Source organism: Lichenostomus cassidix, chromosome 10 (assembly GCF_008360975.1).
Source record: "Lichenostomus cassidix isolate B80296 chromosome 10, HeHo_3.0, whole genome shotgun sequence".
Classification (NCBI taxonomy): domain Eukaryota; kingdom Metazoa; phylum Chordata; class Aves; order Passeriformes; family Meliphagidae; genus Lichenostomus; species Lichenostomus cassidix.
Window position 1 is genome coordinate 11,957,012 of NC_139491.1, and position 22,499 is coordinate 11,979,510.

A 22,499-nucleotide genomic window follows, 5' to 3' on the forward strand; every position below is an offset into this window, starting at 1 on the left:
CACTGAAAGTTGCCAAGAAACAACCTGTTTGTAATGTATCCAGAGCAACTACTTATTAAAGATGCATCTCCCGCATCAAATGTTTGCCAGCAAGATTTTACAAGACCTCATCTCTTACCTTGCACAACATGTTTGCAAAGAAGGCATTTTATTTTCAGAGTATAGATCCCAGGGTGTTCCAGATAACAATGTATAGCTGATGTAACTGACACAGTCCACATGCAGAATTTTATAGTGACTTTTTAAATGTAATTTTTCAGCAGTTAAAAAGCATCTAGCCTATCTTTTTTCTCACATCTATGTTCTGCTCATATCTATGATCTGTTCAACTGTGGCAGAGAAATTTCCTTCTCATATGGGACTTCCTATTCTGTTGCCACACTGCACCACAAGTGAGCATTGACTTTTCTGCAAAGCCCATATTCTCACACTACAAGGACCAGGCCTGAAGATTTCAGCTGTAGAAAACAAACAGGCCAGTACTGATGGAATAGTTAAGACTCTGAAATCTAATGAAGAGATGTGTAGGAACAGAGACAATCATGTACCAGGCAGGTATGCAGAGCACAGAGGGTGTTACTATAACCTTGGTGACTGAGCTGATTGTGTAAATAGCACCCCATGGATCTTTGAAGCTGTGCAAGATCAGCACCTAAGCCTCGGGCTGACTGGGAAATTAGTCAGACTTTTCCCAGCATTGTGATTTCTGGAAACGTTGCCATATTTAGGCCAATGCAAACTTCTTTGCACCAAGCTGGTTACCAGACATCCCCTTCATTCAGTGCAAGGGACCAAATCAATCATCTGTTACGGAGTTTTCAAACAATAAGCTTTAATTGCCTTAATAGAAAAATAAGCACTGAAATATATATAAATGTGATTACATTAAAGTAATTCTGTAGTCTAACATACTAGAAACCAAAGCCCAGTCATAGTTTTAATGATACAGAGTAGCAAGATTTAGGGTTTAGAAATTTTCCATAGAGAATACCGAAGTATCCAGTATCATTTAGGAAACCACAGTAAAGATGAGACAAACCTCCACGTTGCAATAAAAACTAAGTAAATCAATTTATTCTGTATACTATACAATGTGTAAGTTTGTAAATAACAATTGACATTTTTATCACCTTAACATCTTGACTGGGTGTAAATATGTCCAACAAAATGTACTCCTGTGGCCTTAACACAAACACTGTCCTACTACATCAAGAACAATGAGCGGGAAACCTTTGGTGTTACAGATTTGGGGACATATCCGTGAAGTTGTAATTAATCCACTTAACTATCTCAAATAAAATGTTGGTGCTATCTGCTATTACAAGCCTACATGAGTACTACTCTAACAACTAAACACTGTCAATCTTTAAAGGCAAGATATGAAAGGGACTGCCAGTCTACAGTGTGGACAGGATTTTTTTGAAAAAGGCAATTATCAAATGGTAAAACTCATATAATACATTATGTACATCAGTTTGGATAGCTGAGTTATCTTGCTGGAGTAAGCTGAAAGTAAGCATCGATTTGCAGTCATGTTCCATTTACTGTTAAGTGACTATTGGACTTAAGTTTTATACAGTGTATAGAATCAAAATAGCTGTGCCTGCTGCTGAGGTCTGTCAGATGTGAAGGCTCATAATCAGTCACTGACCTAGTTAGTATTACAGTACTTCAAATATACACATGGATAATATATTCATAGCTGAATCTGTAGTAATCTTAGGAACTGCAAGTCACCAAGTGAGCATCGGAAGAGCTTGTGTTGTCCAACCAGCAGGACAAGCTGAGTTGTAGCTAAGTGAGTGGAATGTTTAAATTTAAATGGCTATCTTTTTAAACCTTCCCAAACATCAAGAGAACTCACCTTAGGGGAGCTACAGAATAGTGGTACCAGACAATACACAGCAAGTCACCTTAAGTTGTTCAACATTTGTTTCAGGCCCAGTCCTATCATTAAGTTTGAGTTCCATTTATACATAGAAAAATAAAGAGGGATTTTCACATTAGAACAAACATCTATAAAATGCAGCTTGCTTCAACATTTCCAGTTTCCTTGTTATTCTTCCAGCCTAATTTCTTAAAGAAGTCAAGCAGGTCTATTTCTTCAAACTGTTCTGCAAAAACCACAAATTATTTATAATACTAGTGGAGAATAAGGAGTAAGGACAGGCTTGACAAAGCCCATCTAACTACTACAAAAGGCCTATACCAACCTGAAAAGAATCAGGTTAGGAATTCTGAAATTCTCTGGAATTGCTTCTCTGTATCAAAAACATTACAAAGACATATGTTCTGATCAAAACACGACCAAATGAAGACTATTAATTTTCTCTTGACCATTTTGTTTGCCTTTAGAAGAGAGCACTGCAGAAGATATGGGTGAGTATTGTTTTTGACTAGCAGTCCTTTATACCTCAAGACCTTTCTGAATATGTCAGCACAAAGTACAAGCTTCTGAAAACATGCATCTTTACGTGTTCTCTTACAATACTCACATTGGCGCTTTGTTTCCAATAGGCTGTTTCAGAACTATTTTTTAAAAGAAAAAGCTACTCAGTAAATTGATCTTTTTTAAGAGTTTCTTGTTCTCCCAAAGAATGTGAAGGCTGTGACTACCTATATGAAAATCAATTATATTATGCATCATACTGCACTTTTAATATTCTAATTTCACTGAATTAACATACTTTTAAATGCATCAATTCACCAGGCTAATATCAACTATGTATTTTGGCTGTCTAATACTTACAACCTTCATCATAAATGTGAACTGGAGTTCATTCCTATTTTCTGATATGAAAAGTTACCTATTTGTCAATAGGTCATTATAGAAAAAACATTTCCAGATATTTGTTTCCCCAAAGCCAATGAGGGGCTGCTGTACAATGAAGAAAATGAAATAGTTTATGACCTCTTCAGGAGTCCAAGAAAAAAAAAGATACCCTTCTGCTTCCAGAAATTGAAAACAGCCCAAAGACAATTGCATATCAAACATTAGCGAGCCTAGATTTGGTGTTTGCCACACAGGGAACTCTCTTGAACAGTACACTTAGCCACATTCCATGCCAACAGACAGAGCATTTCTGCTTTAAAAGCTTAAACAACTGCTGAACAGAAAGGGCACTTGCCTGCAAATATAAGTACAAATTCCAGATTTATATTCGAATGTTGGATATTGTTGTGAAACAAAGTATACATCTGCAAAAGCCTAAGGTTGAATCAACTGTAAATGTACTTCACAAATTTCAGGTATACAACTTTTACTTTCAGTAGCAAGATTCTGGGCTCTTAGTTTCAGGACAAGACTTTGAAAGATACAGAATCACTTGTGCTTTGATTGGCACATTATCTGCTTTTTAAAATGTAAAACTAATAGACGTTTGCAAAAGGTTGTGCAAAACTATTGTATTTACAAAAAATGGCACAAGAGTGAATTCAACAGTCTATGCACATGCACACTTCATCCACATCTTCAACAAAAGTGTGTCCTAAGCTACGGAACTGAAAAGAATACCAGCTTCAACAGGCAGTTGTCAATAAGCACTAGGTTCACAAGAGTTACACCAGAATGGGCAAATATTGCCCAAGTAAAAACTCTATTGTTAAAGCTGAAACAGGTTTAAGGCCGTTCAAGTTCAAAAGCAGAAACAAAATTCAATCAGAGCCCTGTCTTTGTTTTTGTACATGCTTTACCATCTAGCAACTTGTGGTCTAAACCTCTACTTTAGAGAACAAACCCAAACACGGAAGAAAAACCCAACACAACTGGAGGTTATATTAAATACAAATATGCTGTAATTAAGATGAAATAACAAAAGCAGAAACATTAGAAGTTGTAAAACTTGCGATGTCACTTGCTGGAACCAGTCCTACACTAGGAAATGGGCAATATGTACATTTTCAAGTAGATTACATTGCTCTAACCAAACTTGTCCTTTTTAATCAGTGCATTGTTCTCAACTAGTCCAAATACTACGTTTTACTCTTAACAGTATTCCCTTACAATAGCAGCACATGCTATCGCTACCTGCAAAGCTGTCAGTCTCATGACTTAGTGTAAGAAAGAAAAAGGGGGATGTGAGGGTGAGAAATAACTATTAAGGAGAAATAACAGGAATGAGAATAATCATGCAGTTCAGCTGTTCTCGTCAGCCAGCCAGCTTGCTGGCAACAAGAGATGGTTTCCGCTGTGGAAGATCCTGTGGAGTAGGAATATGGTCACCAGTGACTTCTGTCTTGTCAGGAGCTGCAGTAGGCAGTTGCTTATTCTTCATCTTTGCTTTAGCCATGTTGTAATCACCAGAATCAAAGTATTTTTGCTAAAAGACAAAAGACATATATTTAAAAGCCTGAAATCTGAACAGATGTATACACTGAATTACATTGTTAAATACATATTTTAAATTTTTAAAAGTTACAAAATTTCCCTCATTGGTCAAGGTAGCTCTACATTGATTTAGAAGAGGTATTACCAAGACTACTAAGCACAGACAGCTGAACTCTTCTCATCAGCTAAATATACAGTTAAGGTTCAACATATACCATTAAATTCACACCATATGTGAACATTATTTTTGGTCTTCTCAAAAGCTCATTTCCCACAGATGAAATCTTGCCATTTGTAAATTTTATTGCAGTGAACAAGTTCTGCTGCAAAGAATAACCGAACAATGCATAAACTAAAGCTGGAGGACAGAGCCTGGTCTATCACACCAGAGATCAAAGCAGCATGAAACTGCGTGCTAACAAGGATACCTCTTATTTGCACACATTAAAACAGTAAAAATATAATCCCTGAAGTTCACAAACCAATTATTTAGCAAAGTCAAATCTACTGTACAGTCCTTCTGAAAAGCCCTGTGACAAGGAAATTCTTATCCCACATTCCATTTTTTTTCTGAATACAAAACTAAATCAAGTTTGAAATTCTAAAACAGTGTTCCTTAATATATCAGCAAGTTTTTATTAGCATTACCTTCAAGAATTGCCACATTTCTCAACATATTAAGCTATCTATGTCAAAGTCAAATGACTGCTATTTATCCACATCATGGTAAGACGAGGCATGAAATTTCATCCATGCTCTACATCAAGTCTTCAACTGCTCACTGAAACATTTTATAGGAAAAAATTGCATTGTTTTTACATCTTACCGTGAGGTCTACCACTAAGATACTTGTAATGATTTTGAACAGATTTCACATGAGGCAAAAAAATTAGACACAGGATTAAGATACACACCACTAACTACTGTTTACAATCACAACCACCTCTGAAGAGGCCTCCCAGTTAGCTTTGTGTAGGCTTAGTCCTCAGTCAGCTGAACAACAGCCATCCCTTCCTGACAAGTCTAAGTGCTTCCAGGCAGCATATTGCCACGACAGTCTTTATTCTGTATTAGTACTAACCCACTGCAAAAGGCTCAGCAGCAGCAGTTGCTAGACAGAAGCAATTTGAACACCTCACTTAACAGGCCTTACCAAAAAGGGAGGAGGTTGTTCAGGAGGCCTCCTGAAAATGGCTTTAAATGTTCCCTGCCAGAGCCCTGAAGTTACCAGATCTACTTCTCCCATAGTCCACTGTATATCTGAACCACACATTTTTGTTAATAAACCTTCCCAGTTCAATCCTTTGGATGGTGTATTTCCTATTTTCACCACAATGTTCTAGCACTACACCTGTAGCCTAGACCTCAAGGTAGAACATAATCTGATTTAGAAAAAGACTTTCCCATTTCGCCCTTCAAGAAGCAACCAAAAGAAACTTTTAAACAGCAACTACGTAATAACAAAACCAGTCAATCTTTGGATGTGTTACAGCTGTTAACAGAGATCTTTCTGTCCATCTGGGAGTTCCAAATAGAATCTCTCCACAGGAGCATGATGTAGTACTGTTCTCATCTACCATTATTCCAGAGAAAGTGTGTTAATAATGGTGTGTGCATAAAATGCAGAAGATTTCTGGACTGCAAAAATGAATTGGTAGAGCATTTCCTGATTGCCAGACCAAAGAAGATTTGGGCTACAGCTGACCACAGAAGAATATCTGAGAAAACCCACCATCTCCCATGTTTTTGAATTAATCCATTCTAAATGGATTTCTTCTTTTTAAATCCCTTTCTTCCTTTAACTTATTCCTGTATTTTCCTGATTTATTCTAGCTTCTCACAGATGGCCTGTATTTGATCACCCCTTTCAAACCGATTATAACACTCCAGGTGTCTTCATGAAAGAAACATTATCAGAAAGCACACTCACTACCCTCACTCACTCACTCACTCTATTTTAACCTTCATCAGTGCAGGCAGCCTGAAGTACACCAGAGTCTCTATCAAGTAAAGATGCCTCCTTGTTTAAGACACTGAGCACACTAAACAGAAATAATAAAAAATAAAATGAAAGAAAGCTATCATCACCACATCAGGAACTGCAGAAGGCATATTATGAAGTGGAATCCACACGTTTATGCCAACCTTCATCAGAGTAGCAAAAGTCAATTAAGATGGCCATTGATCTGTCTCTGCTCAAATCTGAAAGTACATGCTGCATGAGCCTTTGCATTCAGTAGTGTATAATTAAGACGAAGATATTGTACGGACTGTTATTGCTGGTGGTGAGATTTTCTCACATTTGCACCAAGTGCAAGCAGTCATAATTCCTTTATGGCTGTCAGTCCTTGCTGAGTGAATGCTGGCTTGTTTTCCTGAGATATCATCACAACACATACTTACCACTCCCTTCTTTGTCTACACACACACTGAACCCAGTGAAGTCTCATTTAGGCTGCCTTTGACCACACAGCAGTGTAACTCAGAGGGAGTCACCTCATCTACCACCTGCCCAGGCCCAGCAGCCGTTAACTCTGCTTCGTATGTTCCCATTTATGAGACAAAGATTATCCAAAAAACCTGCCAACAGTAACGATTCCCAAGAGATGTTACCAGATAGCACAGAATTAGATCAGCACTGAACTCCACCAGCTGGTTTGTGAAGGATTTATACTTGGAATCATTGCATGTACTGAAAGGGCCTAGACAATAGCAAAAAAAACCACAACAGTGTGACAGCGATGAAAGCACCATCAGAAGCAGTGACATACTAGGAATATTCCAAAAACAGAGTTCTAGCATGCCTGAAAGGCATTACATAATCACTCCATTAATAATTAAACTAAAACCCCAGTCAAACAGCTAAGAAAATAAGAGACACTGGTTAGATGTGGAGCAATACTGAAATGTTAACTCACTCTTTGCTCTTCTATCATTATTTTTTGGTCTGGGTATATATTGAGAATTATACCACCACTCTCAAACCACTGATGTCAGATGATGCCTGGTCTAACAGCAGACACCAAACTTTCACGTGCTAAAGACAAGGATAAAAGGAGAGGACATCAATTTTAGGGACATAAGAATGCGCAGGATAAAATCACTACAAAAAAAGGATGAGTTTCTATCCCTTGGTTTTTACTACAGCGTTTTTTACATTAAGTCTATCACAGCAGCTTCTAAGTTTAATTTTTTGTAACAAGTGTGGTTGAGCCACTGATGCTGTAAACAGTGATCTTGCCAAGCTGGCATTTGTTTTGCAGAGACAGATTTCTCTTCCTTGTGCTCTCTCAAAATTTAAAGTTCTTAGGACTCTTTTACCATGCAAAGGCCTGTGTAGTGGGGAAAAAACCCACAGAAACAGGAATTTTGGATTTTTTTGTCCACACAATAAAGAACTCACTCCTTTTTGAAGCCTCTTCCTCAAGAAGTCTGAGCCTCCTGGTTTCTGGCCCAGATGAGGGTATCTTGCTTTCAATTTTGCTTCTTCAGCTTTCTCTGGACTTATCACCTTATCCTCCATTTCCTGAAAGGCAATGATTGATACTGTAAGTGAAGCATACAGCAATGTATATTTATGCAGAATAGCTTTGTAGGTAATACACCCACATGCTCATTGCTGCTACCAAGTGAGCATAACAATTATCTGATTAGACATTTTCACACATTCCTTTCTCAAATGCTGACAGCAACTGTAGGAGTTCAGCCTCCCATTTTAGATACCCTTCCTGGAGATGCTGAAGATGTGCGCACTTCCCTTTCAAAGAAAAGTAGTCTGAATTATTTAATTTTGAAAAATAAAAAAGCCGCAAACAAAAATCTTTTTTGTTTTGGTCAAAACAAGGGTTCCACTAAGAACAAACTAATGTTGAATACTGAGCAAGAACCACAGGACTTTTTTCCCAAATGCCTGTTTTATTGTTTAGTTGCACAGGCAGACTGGCACTTCCACTGCCACACTGATCTGTATAGCTGCTCCAGTTGTAATGTGTTGATATTCACTGTAAAACAGTCTCAAAAACATGCCTGCTGTTACCTTAATAGCAATACTGTGTTTCTCTATATACGTCTATAATTATCCTGAAATTACGAGGATGAAGACAGTTGGATAGTGCATTTGTGTAAAATTAAATGCCTATTTTATGACTATACTGTAAAACATGGATGCTCAAAATAATAATTTGAAGATACTCATTTGGCAAAACTGCAATTTGTTCACTGGCCTCTACTTCCCACTCCATGTCCATGCAGCAATTTCATGTATGAAGTACAATATATTCTATTGGATCATTTCTAAAATATCTTTCATTCAAAATTCTTGTTTTGCTCTTTCCAGTGTTTGGCCACAGCATTTTTTTTTTTTTAATGCAAACCATTGCTAGTTCAGAGAAAGTATAATGATTTGCAATGACTGCTGTGGTGTAGAATTGTTATTATCACCTGAAGTCACAGAAAGACTTTCAGGCAGGAAGTAAGAATTGCCATTGAAACCAGGAGGGCTTCATTCATCTATGACTAAGATTTCATGTCCACTTAGAGCTGCTCAGGCAGCCCCTTCATACTCTTTTCCATGCCTGTCATCATCCTTTACATTGCATCAATCAGCGTGACTGCCTGTACTCCCCAGCAACGGGTTACAGAAACTACTTCAACAGAAAAATAACCATTTATCTTTTTTTTTTTTTTTCTTCTCCCCTTGTTGGGCTGTTTCATTTGGATCTGCTTGCACAGCCTGGACAACCAAGCAGCTGCACAAACAGGTATGTTAACACAGCAGCAGGGAGGACAAGAACACAAGGAAATGGGAGCTACTTAAGCCAGAACTGCCGAAGAACAAGAGCCACCACCACACTCGCTTATCACTAGGTGCTCTTCTGTATCTCTTATAAAATGCTCCAGGTTGCGTAACATTCAACATCTTTCTGGTAAGATGCCTCAGAAACAAGCATTACAACAGATTTAGAATATAACATTTTCTAGTGGCTCCATTAGGCCAAGACACCTCAAGGACAGCTTTACACAATACAACAGGAAACTGAACTAATAGTTCTCCCAAGGAAAAAATAGAAACTCTCATAACAATTAAAAAGAAACTTCTGTGACAACAGGAACCAATGCTTTTTATTTGATGAAAATGCAGCTAGGCAATACAATGCAAAATACAAACCCAAATAAAGGGCAAAGTTTTCCTGGCACTGCTGAACACAGAATTATACCATTTCTCACTAGGCAATATCCAGCTAGCCAAGCCCACAGTTCTCGTGCGTTACAAACATCATGCAACTGCTGCTCTCCCTATTGTGGTTCATCAGAATGCTGACACGGACTGGATTTGCCCAAAAGTAATCCTTTTAGCTCAACATTTTCAACAGCTAATGCTGAATCACTGGGTACTCACTGCTGAGCCAACAGACTAAGTATTTGAGGGTGCATTATTTTGCAACTAAAGACCGAAAGGAGATATTTTTTAAGACGAGAGGACCAACAATAAATAGCTTATATAAATATGTATTCACGGTGCATCAAAGAGACATTTATGCAAACTCACAGGGCTGACAAATTATGGCACAGCAGGCAATCCAAACACAAACACCACGTTATGCATCAACGCAGCTCAAAAGGATACAGAGCACAGCCGCTTCCTCTTGATGACCATCAACAACTAAGACTCAAAAACCCACGGAACACAAATTAAAGAATTTCAATACCACAACTTAGGGTGTCAAACAAAACCAGGTGATGGCAGGTTCAAAAAATACTTAAGGCAACAGTTCTTCACGTAAAATACAGTTAAGCTGCAGAACTCCTTGCTGAAGGATACAGGGGTGCCAAGATTTTAGATTCAGAAAGCAATTCGATGTGTTCATTTGCAGCTCAGAAGCCTTTTAAACCAGATTGCTGAGACCTTGGAGAGTTTTCCTGAGACGATCACTGCCTGCACGTTCTGATCTTATATTCTTCTGAGGACTAGAAGGTATTGAGCACTCTCAGAGATGTGCTGCTGAGCCCTGAAGACTTTAATCCAAGCCACTCCTACATTCAGAACATTCTCCCTTGAATTACAGAAGCAACAACCAAGTGACTAACAAATGACTGGGGAGTGGGCAGAAACCAAGATACACCACACTCTTCTTCCTAGTGACAACCACACAAAAGTTATAATTTTAGTTCTCTACATGAATCTGACACAGCTCATGAAGTCATTAAAATGATCTACCAGGAAGGCAGTAGTTACCTAACTCATTTAAAGATACCTTTTGCTTTTAATCGTTTCAGAGGTCTAGCACCATAACCTTCTGTATCCCCTGGACAACTAACCTGCATGACTAATCAGCCTTTAAAAATTCTAGTATTAACGGATCATCTTTAGCAGAAGACACGAGACAAAATGCAAAGCAGAAAATGGGGAAAACATGGCAACAGCACAACCCTATAGCAAAATGATGTGGCAAAAGCCAGTTCAGCAACAAAATGCACCACCTCTAACAGTTTCCTGAAAAATACAGGCTTTTAAGGCAAAAAGAGTCAACCAAACATATGTTCCTCTATGTCCAAAGTTTCTTTGTTTCTGAACTTCCTCCTGCCACCGTCTTGAGTTTTCACGCTGAGAACAGGAAACACTGGTCTTTGGCAGATTTTCAGTTTATATCACTCTGTAGTTCAAAACCTTTCTCGCTCAGCACAAGCTCCTCACAGCATGTCAGAAAAGTTTAGAAAAAAAGCTCTGATCACGAAAACACTGCCTCAAAGTTCATTTAGGGGCGTTATCTTTTTTAGGCATACATATGAATAAGTACTGCAAAATGGGTTGTTTATGTAAGTGTTTCAGAGCTAAGCATTAACCGAGTAAATGTTCAATTCTGCCTACTAAGACAAATAGTTTTAGTGGAAGTTAATACTCCAATGTCATAATGGCACTGATACCACAGTATCAGACCACGACATAATCTCGCAGAAAGCAAAGTTTTATTTTATTGATGTTATATAATTTTTCTTGAACATCTTATCAGAATAAAACTAAATTGGGAGATCAGCAAAGAACTCCCACCTCTCAATTAAAGGGTAATTTTTCCCAGCAATGCATAAACATGACATTTCAAGACTTCAGTTTGAAAGTTCGTTAGGAAAATCAGCCCCAGTCACCTGACTTCATCAGAACACCCTAGAAGGTATTACAATAAACTTGCTGCCACATGTTTAACTATGCTCTTATTACAGAGCTATTCTAGGAGTGCTGCATAGGCCAGGGACTTATTTTTATAGGCTTTGAACAGGAACAGTATCCCTTCAGCAGCCTACCTAACGTTAAGTCACGCTGCAGAACACACCTATTTAAGAGCAGATTACAGACCTGCCAAAGCAGCTGATTCTGATTACTGCACCTATTGAGAAGGTATCTCAATTCCATATTAACCCGCACAGCTCTACTTGCACGACTAACTCATATTACAAATTGTAAATTATTCAACAAAAAGGTGGCAGCTGAAGTAGATTAAGCTTTTTCTTCTAGCGTCCTTCAAAGCAGTACTTGTGTTTCATAACTTCTCCGGATCATAGCCGCGGGGATTGCAACCGGGCTCCCCCAGCAATGACAAGACTAAAAAACAAACGGCCTCTTCAGCTCACAGCAGAGTCATCTATGAAACCAAATCCCACTGAAGAAACGATACAGTTATTACCTACATAGATGACATAAGAGGGACACCGCAAGATAACCCAGCCAGTTATTCTTTCTAAAAGCCTTAACTAGCTCAGGTCGCGGTCGTTGTGATTTGGGTATTTCTGCTCCTGAATTGATTACATCAAAAGCTGAGCGTTTTCTGAAAGTGAAACAAACGTCCAGCCTCCGGATGATGGCTGGTCTGCATCCCGCCGCCGCGATCCTGAGCCGAAGCCCATGGCGCAGCAGGGCGCGGGCCGCGCTGTGGCCGCAGGGAGCGGGGCCGAGGCCGGGGAACGAGCGAGGCAGCGCCATCGGCCCGGCCAGGCCAGCGCACAGCAGCGATCGGCCGCTCCCCAGCCATCGCGGTGCTGCGGCTCCTCCGCCTCCAGCCCCGCACGGCCGCACGGCGGGGCCCGTCCTGCCCGGGAGCGCCGCCAGGCCCCGCTGCGCGGCGGCACACAGCGCGGGGCAGGCGCTGCTCTGAGGGGCGGCCGGGCCCGGGAGACGCTGCGGCCCGCGGGGCTCCCTCGGCCGAGGGAGGGAGGGACGGAGAGGTCCGGCCGCGCCGATGGAGGCGAGAGAAGCCGCGCGGGCCTCCCTGTGCTCCTCGGCCCGGCCACCCACCTTCTGCTCCTCGGCCGAGGCGGGCTCGGGGCTCTCGGCAGACATGGCGCCGCGGCAGCGGGACGGCGGGGCCGGGAAGGAGGGAAGCAGGGAAGGAGGGAAGGAGGCGGGCGGGAGGCGCGGCCGCGGCTCCTCCGCGCTGCTGCTGCTGCTGCTGCCGCCTCCTCCCGCACAAGATGGCGGCGCCGCGCGCGACGGAGCGTCGGCGGGGCCAGACTTCCTCCGCCTCGGCCCCCGCGCGCGGGCTGGGCAGCTGGCAGCGGGGCGGGTCCGCCTGCGCGCCGCGCGTCACGTCCGGGGCCGCGGGTTCGGGGCCGGCCGCGGGGACAGCGGCTCTGCGGGGCCGGCGTTACAACCGCAAAACATGGGCCTCCGAAGAGACGTTGGAAGAGGGTTGGCAAGTCCAGCCGTACAGACATCACTGTAACCGCTAAAGCACGTCAGCCGGCGCCAAAGCTAACCGTCTCCTAAGCACCTCCAGGGATAGTGACTCCACACCTCCCTGGGCCGCCCGTTCTAGTGCCCGACCACCCCAACAGGGAAAATTCTTCAAACACCTAATGTCAATCTCCTGTGTCTCAGCTTAAAGACATTTCCTGTGGTCTCCTCACTGCCCCCACCCCCCTACAGTCTGCTAACCCCAGCTCATCGGCCTGCATGGCCTACAGCATCAGGGTAAAGGGAAAAAAACCTTTACTGCTTAGCTAAAGTTAGTTCTTTTGGCCACTTCAGTGATCAAAACACAAGGAGCCGAGTCCTCAGCAGCACTACTCGGGGATCTCATGAGTCCCAGACAGCAGCTGGCAGGGTAGGAGGTCTAAGTCCATTGGAACTCCTTAACAGCACAGTATCAAGTTATACAGAGTATTTTATTCCCTCCCCATCTACTTTACACTGTCTGGCTCTTGGCTGAACAATAACCTTCGACAGACTCTCTTTAGGAGCATAAAGTAGGGGTTTAAATAGCCCACCATAATAAATCAATAAATCTTCAGGGGTCCCGAATTCTTTAGAGATACCTGAAAACATGGATTATGTGAACAGCAAGGTATGGATTCTTCTTAGCACAGCTCAGGAGGGACTGGCCAGGACAGGCTTTGTGCAATTATGGTTGGGAAGAACATAAGAGGCAGATCAGAGAGGGCTGTAAAAACAGAAGCTGTCAATGATTTTGCCACAGCTGAATTGTACTAAATGCCCCGCAAGCCAGTAGTTGGAAGAGGTTTTTTGTGCACCTGAGAGATTCATCCAGACACCAGGATTGTGTAGCTGCAGGGAAGCCAAGGAATGTGCACATCCCTTGTTCAGAAAGGGATACAGCTGGGCAGATTGCACAGAAAAAACATCGCAGAACACACTAGTGGCTTTTTAACTGATGATGGGAAAAGGCATGATAGTGGTGGGTGTCCCACAGTTCCTTCTAGCAAAACTAGGGAGAAGCAGAGCAACATAGAAAAATAATCATAAAAAGGATGAAGTTCATAGATTTTAAAAGGAAGCAGAACAACAAAGCAGAGACAGCAGACAAGAATGCAAAACTTTAAGAATTTCTTTCAAATCTCTTATGAAATCAATGTGAGAGAAAACAGTTTCAAGGATTCAGCAGTTCCTTAATGCAGTTATTTCTTTAAGGGAACACAATGCAGAAGAAAGATGGGAAATAAATTCAGAACCTAAGGAAAAGCCCAGGTTCTTCAATGGCCTCAAATATAAGAAAGCAGCCTACAGAAAGTAGGTCAGTTTTTAAGGACATGTATCTAAAGCAGCTCACGAAGACAAGGGGGCACCGAAATATTACCGAACAAGCTTTGTAAAGACCAAAGAGTTTGATGTTTCTTTTTTTTTTCAATCTAGCATGATCAAGGTAAATATTGTAACAAACAAAGTATAGCCTCTAGCTGGAATAAAGAGAGACTGGTTTACAGGTTACTTTAATTAGTTTTGGTAAATATTTTCAACTTGGATGAAAAAATATCCTTAAGAGATTAAAGAATGACAGAAGCAATTTCCAGATAATTACTGGTGATTCATATAGGAACCTGTAAAAAAAGAATGGGTTTCCAGGAATCACTTTTCCTGAATTTGAACAGGAGTATGGGGAGGACAGAATACAAGCTATATAATTAAGCTGTCAATAATGACTGGATAAATCATCTAAAATAAGCACTCAAAAGAAACTGAGTAGCTAGGCAGGAATTCACAGTTAAGAACAAGGGTTTCACACAATCATCTTTCCTTTAAGAAAAAGGAAACAGACCATGTGGAGAAGTGGGTGAAGGTGGCTGAAGTTCCAAATGCCTCCTGGCATTAATAAGGCTTCTGACACTTCCCCATGCAAATTAGGGAAACTTAATTATATGAAACTTTAAGGTGGTGGATGCAAGTTTGTTGGAAACAGCCATAAATTCTTCCAACAGCAATGCTGTGTTCAGCATATAAAATCTTGGGTAGAGAGAGAATGAAGTTCAATAAGGAGAGCTACCATTTTGGGAACAAGCAGGTAGGACATCTCTTATATTGGGTAACAAGATGAATGCAAGTTGACATCTCCTGATACTGAAAAACAGTGTATTACAACAGGATGTATGAAGAGGACTTTAATCCATATGATTTATCAACTGATTCTTCCAGTCTGATTGGCACAGAGAGGCCCTGGCTGGAGTGCTGTGTCCAGCCTCAGACACTTCAAGACTGATTCAGTCCAAAAGAAGAAAGCAAAGAGCCAGAATGATGAGAGATGCAGAAAATAAAAGCTGACTGAACAATCTGGGGTTGTCTTAGTTATCAAAAAATAAGACTGAGAAGGGAGATACAAGAACTAAATTGTTTTCTTTGCTCATAGTGAAAAGGCTAAGTAGTATTTAGCTCAACTTCAGCAGGATTTAGTTGGATGTTATAAATAACTTTCTCATTATACACATAATTTGTCACTGTGAGAGATTAGTTGTAGCAGCCATCACTGGAGGCCCTTCTAAACCACCCAAACATTTATTTAAAAAAATTCTATATTGTTGAGCCTACTGAGGAGTAAAGAGAAAAAACCAATGACTTCTCAAACATTAGTCTAGTCTTAACCTGTGCATAGGAAGTAATGTGGAATTTAGTTCACTGTTTATGAGATCCAGCATTTCCCCAGGTGTGTCCCTAATGGAAAGTGTTTACTCAGATCAAGCTGTAAATAGAGAATGACTCAGTAAAATCAAAGTTGTGCACAGATAACCCAAGATCACTTTCATTCCAAATCCATGCAGGGACTAAGTGTAGTTTGACTGTTAAAGTGAATACAAATTTATTTCCTAGACATGACTTGTAGTAACCACATATTCAAAATCCACACTTCTTTGCTGTTCAAAGCAAATTAATGAAAGGAGATGGCTTGAAGAAGTCTATTTAAATAAAGTTGTCAAGATACAAACATTGCATAATGTCAGTGCAAAATAAACGGTTAACCTACAACAGGGGAATGGTGACTTTTAATTAAAAATGTGTCCTTTCCTCATGCTTTTTTCATTGAGTATGCAAGCAGCTGTGCACCATGACACAAATAAGTAGTTTGAGGATACATGCTGTTTGCTTATGACTCAATAGCAGCTACACAGAAACTAGGACACACTCTTGACATCCTAGTCCAGACCATAATTCTGTACACAGTAAAACTGCAATTGTGTTTGACTCTTCTGCTACCAAAAGAAACCTTTTCTCAGCTTTAAAGGGCACACAAATAACTAGAAACTGCAAACAATTTCTTTCTGTACAGTTTCCCCCAGTTCTGTCTAAAATGAATGCTAGGTAACCTTTGAAAAGGTGGTTTAACAGAGTGGAAAACACTGCTGAAGAGGGGAAAGGACTCGGTAATATCTGAGCTTTGCCCTTTTGGAGCGGCAGTCATTTGCATGTACAAGATAGTTGATAAGTATCATCTGGAAAGTCCAGTCTCCCTTACATTCCCTGGCAGACTTCCTGGAGATTTCATGATACACTGACTTCTCTCATCTAGGGGCAGTACTGAATATACAAGATGCACATTCATCCTTTCTCCAGAGTCGTCATCAGACAAGCATGTTATAGGTCACTTTGCATATTACTAATGCTCTGAAAACCTACAGCGAAGTAAAGAAAAACACATAAATCAAGGTAAGACAGTTGAGAAACTCAGTCCTTCATCAAACATCACAAAGCTTCATTTTCATTATTAAATATATAGCTCAAATATAATCAAATGCTTCTAACTTTATTTCTCTCAGTTACACAGTTTAACACTTAGCATAAACTGTTCATCTGACTGTTTTGTTTTAGGAATACACACACGTATCGGAAAATAGTCCTATGCCCAGTGTAGCATTGCTAGTAAAACTTCCTATGGCCACCTAGTGGCCTACATGGAATTGACCTATGAAAAATATTTAGGATTACATGAAGATCCTCTCATCTAAAAATAAAACAAAAAGTACAAGTTTCATAGCTTTTGCATATATTTAAGATATAAATACTAATTTGTTTGCACAGTACATCCTTTAACACAATTTGAGAAATAAAATGGGGGAGGGTGCAACCTTTATGTGAGAAAAGCTAATAACAGAAATCAAAATTAAAATGGCCCTTAAGGAAAGAAAATAAATGGAGGGAGAAAAATGTGAATTGAATTAATGATCTGAATGCACGAGTAAGTAAATAAACAATCTGCATGGTGGTTGCAAGTGTTATTAAATCTGGATGTGAGAAAAAATGGAAAAGGGTACCATTAAAGAGAAAAAACAGCTAAATGCTTGCATAGTATGAAATGTTATGGAAATTCACCTGTTGTCCCCATTTTCAATAACTTAAATGAATATCACTTAAAACAGCACACAGATTAAAGACATCTGTATATATTTCAGATTTCAATATTAATGCCAAAAATACATAGTATGATTTTACATAGGATTTATGCTACATTAGAACACTAAAGACAAACATCACTTGAGTATTAAATGAAACATTAAATATTAAATAACTGAAAAATAAAATAAAAAGTGTAAACACTAAACTAACTTGGGAATTTGCTATTGCAACACATCCAATGAAGTGGTTTTAAACAGTACAAAAAGATTAGATTTAAGTATGTTTCCAGTCTACTTGGAATACACAAAGCTCATTCCAGAAACCTTTTAAAAACTGGTCCAGGATCTCATAGAACCTTCTTTTTCTTGAGCGCTATTTTTATTCCTTTACAGACTTAACTTTATACTGTTGTCTCTACCAATCTTTGCTCGCAAAGAGTACTCAACAGTAAAATGAATACTTTAGTTTGCCATTGTTTGCTAGCATCTTGGTGAAAACTGAGGATTTGTAGGAGATTCAGTGTAAGATTTGAGTTCATATGCAGCGCCGCTATCAACTTCCATGGATTTCCGAGAGAATAGGAGCCTTACATCTCTGTGGAGGTAGATCTTTCCAGATTTAGAACTCTGGAACCTGAAAAGATACAAACATCTGTATTATCGAAAACAAAAGATTAATCTTTAAATATTAAATAAAATGCACTCTTTTAAAACATTTAAGGCCAAAACACATTTAAGCAAACAAAATTAGTCAGTTAAAATGAATGGAGAAACAATATCCTAACGCTTTCACTCTGCTTTGTTCCTTTTGACATTTAAAGGTTCTGTTCCTAATCACCAATGCAGTGCACAGCTTTGAAAGTGGCATGGAATATTTGAAGTTCACACTGCCATTATGTACATGGAAGATTAAAGTCCTCAGCAATCTGGAATGACAAAAAATGCTCTTCAGTGAGCAGTCCTGAAAATGTCCAAAGGGTGGCCTAAGCATACACAAAAGGGAATTTTCAACTATATACATATCAAATATACATTTCAGTTCCAGCAATCATATAGACAGATTTCATTGCTCTCTTTATGAACATTATACCAGGAAGTTTACTTCTGCTTTATACCACACTCCAAATATAGGAAGAATTTGTCTTGAGAAGCAGTAGGTACAGGGATCTCTGCAGGCAGACAAAGAATTTTTTTTGCACTGACTAGGGAGCTTTTCAAAGAGACTACATTTCACTGGCCCAATCACCAAAGCAAACAGTGGTCAATTCCTGGGCCCATTCATCTTATATGCTCAGCTAAACAGCCTTATTCAGGTCCTCCAAACCTGCCAGGAATGTGCCAGTTCCACTTTCCCTGGGATTTAACAACTGTATAAAGAGAGACAAGATCTGCATTTCAGAAAACAGTATTCTATAGTTTTCATGTGGCAAAACTCCCTAATTTCCTTCTCCCCACCAGGAAATGTACAAGAGCCTAAGGAGCATTTCTGACAGCAACTAAACTTAACATCACTACCATTATGTCACAGTGAGGGAGAAATGCTATTGCTGCTGCAATAGGAACAGAAAAACCATTACTGTTGTTACAACAAGATACCATTGCAAATACTGAGAGAGCAGTGCATGCTGTATTATCACATGCATCACAATTTGCACAGACTTTTAATAGGCATTTACTTATTGACCCCATTGAAGCAAAAGCAGTATCTCTAGAATAAACCTATTCAAAATTCTTCTGAAATTCTGAGAGGTAGGAGAAAGACAAGTACAGAAGATCCATCAAGGCTTCATCATCTGAGGAAGGCAGGTTGCAGAAATGGATTCTGTGGCACTGTTCTGTTCAGATGAGTGATGCAGAATAGCCTGTAGTCATCCCCACAGCCAGACAAAGGAAAACTCTGTTCTCCTAGATACAGCTGTCAAGGACATTAAATGCAGCAGGGTCCAGCAGAACTCCTACTGGCTCCCACAGAACTCCCATCCATCACTATTTATTTGCTTGGTGCTGTCAGTGTGAAAGCCCTTTAGCTGATAGGCAAAAGGGAGAAGACACTATCTTAAGAGAAGACTGTGGAAGAGAGCACAAGGAAGAGTCAAAGAGACAAGGGACAAAGCAAACACCACACTTAATTCAGAATGTAGCTCAAAACACATATTAAATGGAAAAATTTTACTGAAAAGTCTATTGTAGCAAAAGCATGATTGAAATTAATTCCTATAGATCTAGTTATCAATGCACCATCATAAAATAGATCTCAACTCCTGTTTTACACATGGATCTTTCAAAAGAATTATTTGCATAGTCTATTTTTAAACTTCTCAAGCTTGCTCTTTTCTATGAGTGATAATCCTGCAAGACTCCCTTTGCTCAGTAAATAATGGTTCCCTGCAACATGACTTCTCTGAGTATGACATTTTGAAAAGATTGAAGAAGGATAAGTGGGAGACAGCAGCAAAGTTCAAGGGATTCTTCTTATCTCTGCATCCATTACCTAATGTTTTTCTTTTAGACATGTTTAACCTAGTAATCGGGATTTAGAAATGTTGCTTTTTATACATGCAAATATATTGGAATAATCAAGAGACAAGCATTCCCTACACCCTTGTGGGGTGGTGATGGAGTGGCCAGCATGAGACTGACTCCAGAGCTGTGACAGCTCCAGTAATTTTGCCTAAAGAAATTTAAAAAACCCAAGAACCCAGGTCTCTGACAGATGGTGTCCCAGGAACAGTAACAACAGACAAATACAAGAACACACAAATATCAGATGCTAGAAAGTCTGGCAGAGGAACTTTACTCAAGAAATGACAAATAAAAGCACAAAGTCCCTCTATATTTTATAGGCCATCAAAATTCACGAAGAACAGAGTAAGTCACAGAAACAGGATATAGAATAAGAGATAATCATGAGAATATATGTAGCAAGATGCATTTTGTAAGTGGAAAAGTCTATACAATGCAATCTATAAAATCTGTAAGTAAAATCATTAGGACGAGGATAAAAAATTGTGGATAAAAAATGCTGAGAAACCAGAAAGATCAAAAGCAGCTAGTAAATTAGTAATAGCAGGTATCTTCAGCTTCCACTAATAAAGATATATGTCACATTAGGAAAGTATTTTTAAAAAAGTTTCTCAACACCTTGAGGAATCACTAGTTTTAACAACCAGTTTCAAGCTTACCCTTCACCGAGCCCTCAGTAACAACCCCTGTTTAGCTGTTAGGCAACAACAACTATGCTCCATGCAATTGCCTCCAGGCAATGTGTCAGTAACTAAGGCTGTTGACCAAGCTTTAAAAACTTGAAAAATGCTGAGCTGTGGGCAGGTTAGCTGTTTAATTGCTTTTTACAGGGGTGCCAGAATGTGACCTAGAAACCCACAGATGGTCGTCATCCTCCCAGCCGGGCAGAAACGAGGCACAAGCAGAGCTGAGCTCACAGCTCTTATGCTCAAGTAGGTTTAATTACAAGACAAAAAGTCGTTGCTTCACATGCAACAAAAAAATTATCCCCAAAGCATCTTCAAAAACCAACTTAAACTGCAGGTGCAGCTCTTGGAGGTTTTTAATAATGAATAAAGCTCTGAATAAAGCCTGTGCAAGCTACATTTGGTATCTCAATCCTGTAGCTATGGGTACAAGTACAGGCTAATGGCATATTGAACAGTACCTCAAACATCCAGAACTGCATGCAGAAGCTGCACACACAATAAATCTGACACTTTAAAGTCTGTTGTAGAAAATCTGGCCGCCAATGTTAAGCTCCAGACCTATGCAAGCATTTTTGCTGAATTACCACTTGAAAAGGAGCTTTCATAATGCGAGTGCTGACAACTGTGATTAAGGCCTCGCAAGCAGATGCGACCACAATGCAGCTCACTGGTGGTGACTTCATTTGTTTTTTTGAACAAAATTTCAATACGTAAGCTTAAGATGCTTGTGTGCTCAATAACTACTGCAACTGAAACTGAAAGGCTGTTCTAAGTCAACTTGAATAACAAACAAAAATAAATCTGAATCGTTAAAATTTTTAGGTTTGGGTAACTTTTCAGTAAAGCAGGCTTGAGGAAACGCTGCTTTTAAAAATGAAGTTTAAAACCAACTTACATGTGAATTAATATACTACTAAGGTTTTTTAAGCCCTCCTAATTGAAATCCATCTTTAGTAAAGAAAGCTACTAGATGGACAACTGAGTCTTTTGTAAAATCTTAAGTGCTCAGTATAATAAACCACAAAACAGATCAACATAAGCTACTTTATTATTTAAAGGAGTTTTGCCATTCTTACATTATGAGAAAGGAGCCACTGCTTGGGTTTATCACTGAAGAAAAAACTTGTGGCATATTCTGTAGTTAGTCACTTTCTAAAGTAAGCACCTAAGCATCGTAACTATGATTTTGGTTTTTCCCATCAGAAATGGATGTTGTATTTCCAATTACACATCATAAACCCATGAACTGATCCCTACCAGAGGTCTGAAAGCTGAGCTAAATTGTACAGATATTTCAAAATGAGAAGCAACAGAATTGCAACATTTCTCTCTTTCAGCAGAAATAGGAAGCTCTTAAAGACTTCTAGCTGTAACAGATGAGAGAGCAGAAAGATTTGCCTTCAAATGGAAGTAATGCTTGAGTCTGTCAACAAGAAATTTACAAACGACATTAAAGTAGAAACTGAAAGGAGACACAAGAACACTACTCTTCATGCAGGTATGCCAGATCCAGCTGGCCGCAGACTTTTCCCCACCACTGCAGCTGAGGCTTATCCCCAGCTCCCCTGCCCAGTCAGACCATCCTGACAACTGCATACAGCCTTCTACTGGGGCTACACACTTATTGAGGATTTGCCCCAAAAGAAAAATTCTAGGTGGTTAGGTTAGACATTGCAAGTTAATGTGGCCTGAAAGGATGAATTTCAATCCAGGCTGAATTTCAGACTGAAAACACTATTCAACAGCCTTATCATGACACTATTTTCACACTCCAGTAAACCAACACGCTTTTTTTATGACTGTCAACTTTCATTTAATGGGAGAGTCTGGCTTAGAATCACTGCTCTAGACAA

General features: G+C 39.7%; 2 protein-coding genes across 4 annotated transcripts in view; both read right to left on the reverse strand.

Moving 5' to 3' along the window:
- Window positions 1–1,046: 1,046 nt before the first annotated feature.
- Window positions 1,047–12,806, reverse strand: ARPP19 (cAMP regulated phosphoprotein 19). Of its 2 annotated transcripts, none has more exons than XM_085070662.1 (3): window positions 12,615–12,806; window positions 7,731–7,853; window positions 1,047–4,319 (listed from the first exon to the last, which is right to left on the reverse strand). In XM_085070662.1, the coding sequence occupies exons 1-3, from the start codon at window positions 12,657–12,659 to the stop codon at window positions 4,149–4,151; spliced, it is 339 nt and encodes a 112-aa protein (XP_084926788.1). In that variant the 5' UTR covers window positions 12,660–12,806; the 3' UTR covers window positions 1,047–4,148. The 2 variants fall into 2 exon arrangements, with proteins under 2 accessions (XP_084926788.1, XP_084926789.1); XM_085070663.1 differs by lacking the exon at window positions 12,615–12,806 and adding an exon at window positions 10,233–10,388.
- A 4,018-nt stretch (window positions 12,807–16,824) lies between these two features.
- ATOSA (atos homolog A) overlaps window positions 16,825–22,499 on the reverse strand; it is a 46,886-nt gene continuing 41,211 nt past the window's right edge. For both annotated transcript variants that reach the window (XM_085070666.1, XM_085070665.1), the window contains exon 12: window positions 16,825–18,068. In XM_085070666.1, coding sequence (XP_084926792.1) covers window positions 17,915–18,068 — 154 coding nt within the window. In that variant the 3' untranslated portion in view covers window positions 16,825–17,914. The remainder of the gene's footprint in view (window positions 18,069–22,499) is intronic.